Source organism: Rhodnius prolixus, unplaced genomic scaffold (genome assembly GCF_049639745.1).
Source record: "Rhodnius prolixus isolate KJV_2025 unplaced genomic scaffold, Rpr scaffold_10, whole genome shotgun sequence".
Classification (NCBI taxonomy): Eukaryota; Metazoa; Arthropoda; class Insecta; order Hemiptera; family Reduviidae; genus Rhodnius; species Rhodnius prolixus.
Genome location: NW_027411615.1, coordinates 12,894,902 through 12,903,229, shown reverse-complemented (window position 1 = coordinate 12,903,229; position 8,328 = coordinate 12,894,902). Strand labels below are relative to the sequence as shown.

Sequence of the window (8,328 nt, the reverse complement as noted above, 5' to 3'; positions counted from 1 at the left end):
TGGCGTTATTACCCAGAAAAGTAATAATAATAATAAATTGTCTTTATTTAAAAGAATTTACAATCTCAATTTTTTTTTTTTTTTTTTTATGCATGAAAACAAGACAATACGTACTACATGGTCAAATGACCGTCCGAGGGGTTCAAAGGAGCTGCAACTCTATGATATAGGAAAAAGCGAACGATAAATAAATTGCAAAAAATAAAAATAAAATCAAATAATTAAGCAAATAATCAATCCTCCAAATCACATCAAATTAATATAAATAAATAAACAATCTTCCAAATCACATCAAATTGATATAAATAAATAAACAATCTTCCAAATCACATCAAATTAATATAAATAAATAATCAATCCTCCAAATCACATCAAATTAATATAAATAAATAAACAATCTTCAAATCACATCAAATTAATATAAATAAATAAACAATCTTCCAAATCACATCAAATTATTATAAATAAATAAACAATCTTCCAAATCACATCAAATTAATATAAATAAATAAACAATCTTCCAAATCACATCAAATTAATATAAATAAATAAACAATCTTCCAAATCACATCAAATTGATATAAATAAATAAACAATCTTCCAAATCACATCAAATTAATATAAATAAATAATCAATCCTCCAAATCACATCAAATTAATATAAATAAATAAACAATCTTCCAAATCACATCAAATTAATATAAATAAATAAACAATCTTCCAAATCACATCAAATTAATATAAATAAATAAACAATCTTCCAAATCACATCAAATTAATATAAATAAATAAACAATCTTCAAATCACATCAAATTAATATAAATAAATAAACAATCTTCCAAATCACATCAAATTATTATAAATAAATAAACAATCTTCCAAATCACATCAAATTAATATAAATAAATAAACAATCTTCCAAATCACATCAAATTAATATAAATAAATAAACAATCTTCCAAATCACATCAAATTGATATAAATAAATAAACAATCTTCCAAATCACATCAAATTAATATAAATAAATAATCAATCCTCCAAATCACATCAAATTAATATAAATAAATAAACAATCTTCCAAATCACATCAAATTAATATAAATAAATAAACAATCTTCAAATCACATCAAATTAATATAAATAAATAAACAATCTTCCAAATCACATCAAATTATTATAAATAAATAAACAATCTTCCAAATCACATCAAATTATTATAAATAAATAAACAATCTTCCAAATCACATCAACTTAATATAACTTTTTTTTTCTTTTTTTTTTAAACTAAAACCTAAAAAAAAAAAAAAAAAACCTAACGAAATCAACAGCTCGTATAATCAGAAAACAATGTTATGCATGATGAAGACATTACAATAAACTCTGCCTTAACATCCATGCCTCTTTACAGTAGCCGATAAGCCTATACCAGTCATCTCCGTTAACATAGTTCATAAACTGATACCCTTCTAACCATGATTTGAGATTTTGAAAGATTAAGTTTTAAATTCCATTTTTCACAGTAACGTTCAAATGCGTTGATAGACTTTTGTAAAGATTTTACTTCTGAGGAGATCAAAACAATATCGTCTGCAAACGCCAGACTCTCTAGCGAAAACAGGACAGTTTCTAAGTTTGCAAAGATTTCATAAATAATATATGTGGTTGAGCACACGTTTTCGAAACTTATGGGGTCATATTCCCCTCACGACTGTACATTAATGTACTATGTTTACTGTTGAGGAGTATATTAGTGTATTAGCATCAACATATTCCTATCTTTTAAAGCAGAGATATATTTTATCTAATAAAAATCTATTGTATATAAAGTAGAGGTATCTGTGCTTCAAAATTGCATTGATAATTCAATAATAAATAGAAAAACATTTATTTAAAAAAAATACATACGTTTTAGAACTATTTGCAGTTATTTTATGTTTTGAAGTAGTAACATACGATAGATTTGTGGGATGAGCAGCGTACTCGTCGACGGTACTGGTATTGTTATGCTGCTGTATGTCTGACGAAGAAAGATACTACTATTCTGGGGAAATCCTAATCGATTGATGATGTGTACCCTGCTGAGATTGCAGAGAGCTTCTTTCAACGGAACCATGAGTCTGACTTTCATTATCGAGATCTTGCTCAGTTAGTTACATACGTCTTAGAACTATTTGCAGTTATTTTATGTTTTGAAGTAGTAACATACGATAGATGTGTGGGATGAGCAGCGTACTCGTCGACGGTACTGGTATTGTTATGCTGCTGTATGTCTGACGGAGAAAGATACTACTATTCTGGGGAAATCCTTATCGATTGATGATGTGTACCCTGCTGAGATTGCAGAGAGCTTCTTTCAACGGAACCATGAGTCAGACTTTCATTATCGAGATCTTGCTCAGTTAGTTGGGAAAGTTGACGCAGGTGACTTTGGAGTGAGTTTGTTGGTTGTATTAAGTTCAGAGTTTGCTGGTTGTATTATGGTGAGAGTTTGGTTATTGAGAAAGTAGAGAGTCTGCTAGATTTGCATACTTTCTTTTAAGATCAAGGGGGGTTAGAAGCAATTGTTGGAAATTAGTCATAAGCTATAATTCTTGTGTGATTCCAATCATTACAATCCGTGAACAGAGTAGTTTAGGATGTCAAGAATGCCTTTTTGGTATAAAACGGATCTAAGAGTAATTTTTAGTCTATTTTCGGATGCTGCAATGAAAATATTAGAGTGTGGTACGGATCTGTCGATCAAAATTCTCCACTTTTAAATATAGTTCTCAGGAGCGTTCAGAAATTATAAAAACCTTCAACTCCAGGGATTATCAGAACGGTGAAGTTAAAATCGCTCATATTACTAAAACTATTCTAAAAAAAATAATACTCAAAACTTCATGAATACCAGTAAGTTGAGAGAAAGGTGCTTAACTGTATAGGGAAGGGGATGGCGATCATTGATACCACTCAATATCCACTCAATTATCCGCAAGGTTATTGAGAAACGGCTCGACATTACCACAATAAACGTTTCCATCTGGCTTCAAGAATGGGCTATTTGGGTGTGACGTTAACACAAAATTCATGGATGCAATATTAAATGGTTCTATAAGATTTCAAGATTGTAATAAAATGTAGTTCAACGAGATTATCCTGCAAATATTATGTTGTTTGGGTGTGTGACCAGATTAAAGAAAGTGACTGATTGCGCTTCAAACAACAAAAACAAGATTAGAATTAGGTTCAGCCAGCAACAAGCAGGAACTACACAGATTCAAGAAGTACCTTTATCTCCTATTTTATTCAATATGGCCATCGATCGTGTATGCTTTGTGTTTTCCCCAGTTTTCAAGAAATAAGTTTAGCGAAGAGTTTGGAAACAGAGAATTCAAGGTTTATGGATGATGGTTTGGTTTGGGAGAACCTGACAGATCTTTGGCTCTATGGGCATAAACCTAAAGTCACCTGACGATCCAGGTAAAGTGCTAGATTTTATGCAATTGTCAAAACTGCTGGTTCTGGCGTTGTCAACTTTCTCTCTCTCTTTGCATTTTTTTTTTAAAGTAGGCTGTAAGTGTGCACGTATTTATTTATTTATGTACTTCATGTAAATATACATTGCAAAATATTAGGTATATTAAGTTTTCAACAAATGTTCTGTTTAAAGGAAGCTAGGTATTATTTTTTTTTAATTTTCACCATAAATTCTAACTATGAAATCAAGTCCTCGCAAAAATTCTGATATAAAATAAATTAATACATGGTTGTAGCCTACACCACCTTCTATTATAGAAAAACAACCCCCGTTTCCATTTGTGTATTGATCAATAATCTCGATTACTGTAATGTTCTTTTCATTTTTTCTGTTCACAGGGTATTCAACAAATTTTTCAATAAATCCGAATATTGACCACGTCTGTTTTATTCGAGTCTCATACAACAATCTGAAAAAAAAAAAAAAATTAAAAAATCGTTAGTGAAAAAGTGAATTATCCAGTAACTTATTCATAACTAAAACTCTTACTTTATTCTTAAATAATGTTTGATAAAGGGACCTGGTTAACTTGGTGATTCTGGGTACATACCATTGTAGAAGTATACTGATCCTACAAACTAGATTTATCTGCAAAATTATTTTTCAATTCTCCTACGGGACGTTACTACATATTTACAAAAGCAACTATACAATATACTTGTTTTTTTTACGTAAGTTGCCGGCCTATTTGATTGGGTTTTTGTAATCCTATCAAAAACACTCGTGGAGTTTTTTATAACTCCTTAAGAACGTTGAGGTATTTTTATTAAATCCTACTGTGTGCATTCCATTAACAATATAAGAGAAGATAAATTTATTATCAAATTCCTATACTATTACAAGAGTCTAAAGCAATGAGGTATTAGAAATTTACATCGGTTAGTTAGTGGAAAGGATGTCTGAGTGGTTTGTAGATCTGTTTTAATTCCCATTTATTGTGTGACAAAGGTAGGCTCGAGTTGAATTTAAGTGTGACTAAAAATAGTTAACACATTATTGCTTTTTGGAACTAGTCTTTTCTTTTTACTGGCCAACATTTTATTCAAAATAAACCGATGGACATTTCTAAAACCTCATTGTTTTAGACTCTTGTAATCATTTATATGTAGTTTTTCCTTATTTATTCAAATAATTCATCATTTTTGCCACTAATTCTATCGAAGAATGGTTGTATATTATTAATAATATTAGTGAGTTCATCCAAAATAATATGTTAGTTATCATTCTTTATTATTAGGTTGTTATAATGGCAAAAATCCAACATCTTATTACAGTTAAACAATTTCTTTTCTTTCTTTTTTTCTAATTCGCACTTTATTAAGGTATTGCTTACTTGTCGTCTGGGGCTTTTTTTCCTAAGACGGCAGTATGACTTGGAGCTTTACATACACCAGCCGACGTTAGTACAATAGTCGACACTTCTACCACGAGTATGGTGAACCAAATAGATCTGTACGGTTGCATTCTATAATATAGACTGACTGCGTTTTATTAGGTGCCACTTTTTAAATTAAATTTTCCCCACTTCTTATCACGCTTTTCTTGGTCATCATAAAAATAATTAAATAGAACTAATCAGTTTAAAATACCAATAAATATCATAGAATATTTAGCATGAAGATAGCTTAATTTGAGGTCTCTGTACTTCTTCACGATATCTTGATAAGCATCGTATCATCATAAATTGGCATAATAATTCAAAACCTAGACATTTATATGCGCTATTCAACGAAGGTCACGAAATAAAGATGGTCATGAATAATTAGAGCATAAATCAACAACCTTCTGGTAACACATTTTAAGGCAGCACAAAAGTTTGGAACTACAGTCACGAGCTGCAATGGTAAAATGTTTCATGATACTGGATTCGAACCCGGTCACGAGGGGAAAAAAATTATAGGAAACTGAGCTAAATTGGGAGTTTACTGATAAGTTGTGTGTCAGAACCTTGAGAACTGTAGAATCAGGCATTATGTTTTTGAAAATGAAATTCAAATATCAATAATCGTAAATATATCTGGCCGCCGCAAGAAGCGAACAATAAACAGGTTGTTCGTGTTTCCTGAGATTTCCTAGGCAGACATCACAGCAGACTTAATATGTTAGGCCTATTTATCAATTTGGTTCAATTTATTTTTTAGATGGTTTTCTTAAATGCTTATCTGGGGGAGACGTGAAGTCATTAACTTCAACTTCTCCTTTAATGGTACAGTATAGAAATTTGTTAAAGAGGATGTCCCATACTAAAGCGTTCAATGCGTGATTCACCAATGATAATAATTAATAAGACATAAATTTATTAAAAGTTACGACTCCAATGATCGGTAGTAAAAAAAAAGGAAAAAAAACACATAATACTAGTTTGATATTTTTAAAAACAAAAATTTACTGCTACTCTTTTACGGTCGTAAACAAAAATGATTATTTTTATTACCACAGTAGAAATTTAATTATGAATAATTTAGGTTTTAGAAATAATAAGCATTAATTACATAATTACAATTATTATTACGGTTATTGTAATTTTCCATATTTTGGTTATATTGAAATGTTGAAGGTAACATACAATATTAATTCTATTGTTCAATTACATGATGCAATTTCTTTAATTTTAATGGCACATTTATTACAACTATAAAATTGTTTAATTTCTGAGCTGAAAATAGTACTTCAAATGTTTCGTACCATTTCTCTGAGCCAATAAAAATATGTTTTATGCATTTGGTACGATTTAAATGACAAATTGTACAATCATTAAGAAGGAATTTGCCCTATAATTTTATCTTTTATAGAAAAAGAGAAAAAAAAAATTCAAAGTTGGGTGTTTTTCAACGTGACGCTTTTTCATGCAGTTTTTGACGAAAAAACTACCGGTCAGTTTTAATTCAATTTTATAATCAATCAATGTTTTCGAATATATATCTGTACCTCGGAGGGAAAAGGCACCATGTCACAAAAATTAAATTTTACAGGGGAGCCAAATGAAGATATTTTTCCAAATTCATTTTTTGTTCCACTTTTCCGGTTATACTCTTTCCTGTACTTCTCACCGTAATTATTATAGTTGGTATGGCCACTTTAACTCCCATATTTTAAAATATTTTACTTTGATCTCCATTGTGAAAAAAATTTATGTCCATGTAGTGCCTTTTACCCTTAAGCAATGAAGTATGATAGTGTTTTTTAAAAATACATAAATCGCTTAATAGTAAACATACGGCATAGTGCTTTACACCGGTAGAAAGAGCAACAAAAAATTTGTAAAATGATGCCAAAATCTGAAAATCGAAAAAAATGGACATGGTGCCTTTTCCTTCCGAGGTACAGATATAGTAATTTGGTATAGTTTTAGCTAGAAGTTCTGATCTAGACCAGCGTTTCCCAACCTGTGGTACGCGTACTACTGGTGGTACGCCAGCTGCTAGTTGGTGGTACGCGAAAAATAATCAATAATGGCGGATATAAAAAATAATTTAAAAAAGTTTGAGCAAAAATATATGTAAATAGTTGTATATAGTAAAGGGATGAATGTGTGAAGCGAATGTATTTATAAGTAAGAATGGAGAGTGAGTGATATTCTAGTGATAAGCACCTAGACGATGCTGGCTGTATTAATAGACGATGCTGGCTGTATGGCGAAAGCCAATGCCAAAAAAAAAAAAAATCAAAGAAACGTTTTTCCAATAATTCATAAAAATTATTTTAATTAATAATATTATGCAGCAAAGCTGTTAATATGTACAGTAACAACTTTAGTCTGTCTCAAAATATTCGAGAAAATATAATAGCACATTTAACCGGATTAAATTGTCTTTCATGGAGTATTTTCCAAAACCCGAAAACACAAATGATAATTGGATTTGAAACCCCTTCTATAAAGAAAATTTAAGAAAAGCTACATCATTATCGATAAAAGATAAAGAAAATTTAATAGAATTATCATGTGACAGAACCTAAAAGATATCACTGAAAAGATCTGCTTAAAGAGACTGAAGGTAATGAGCAAGCTCTATCCAAGCAACATTAAATTTAATTGGTACTTACAGGTAGTTGAATGCTTAAAAGAAATTAATTTAGAAGATTTGGGCACAAATATAATAATCCTAAATATGAACTTTGTAAATTAAATAATAATTTTGATAAGAAAAATATATACGCAATTTTTATTTGTTTAAAAAAAGTTTTAAAACTAAGATCTTACACTTTACAAAGTTTATAAAGTGAACATGAACTTGAACTCCTTTGTAACAGATTCATTGTATCTCTGAACAAATAAAGGTAATAATATTTATTTATTTATTTATTTACTCTGTTTATGCCGTTAGGCATACAGAGGGAGTTGGCTACATATGGAAAATTACATAAAATTATACTTTTGTTATAATTATACAAAATTAATTAAAGTAAAAATAAAAATAAATTGAAATTAGAACACTTTCCTTACCTAACAAAATAGTAGTATGTTACTTATGTACATGAATTAAAACAAGTAAACAAAAAAACAGAAAAACAAGCAAAAAAGCAGAATTACAAATAAAGAGAAAGAGAGAGAGACAGGAGATTTCTTGAAGTTACAATAATAATTAACCAATAACATTAAGATAATAAAGAATTTCTTAATTTAAAACTTTCGGTACAAAACAAGTATATATCTTTTATTTTCTCTTCCGACGTATTAATAGAAAAACTTAATAATGAAATAAATTTATCGTAGTCTGGGGTCGCAGAAAAATGTTTTTCTAAATATTTAGTCCTGTGTGATGATGAGGCCGGGCAATTCAATAAAAAGTGAAATAAGTCATTTGG

The 8,328-nt window shown here is 29.5% G+C and overlaps 1 protein-coding gene across 1 annotated transcript; it reads right to left on the bottom strand.

Moving 5' to 3' along the window:
• Window positions 1-2,400: 2,400 nt before the first annotated feature.
• LOC141457315 (probable salivary secreted peptide) lies at window positions 2,401-5,113 on the bottom strand. The gene is made up of 2 exons (XM_074134085.1): window positions 4,856-5,113; window positions 2,401-3,931 (listed from the first exon to the last, which is right to left on the bottom strand). The coding sequence occupies exons 1-2, from the start codon at window positions 4,984-4,986 to the stop codon at window positions 3,676-3,678; spliced, it is 387 nt and encodes a 128-aa protein (XP_073990186.1). The 5' UTR covers window positions 4,987-5,113; the 3' UTR covers window positions 2,401-3,675.
• Window positions 5,114-8,328: the final 3,215 nt, after the last annotated feature.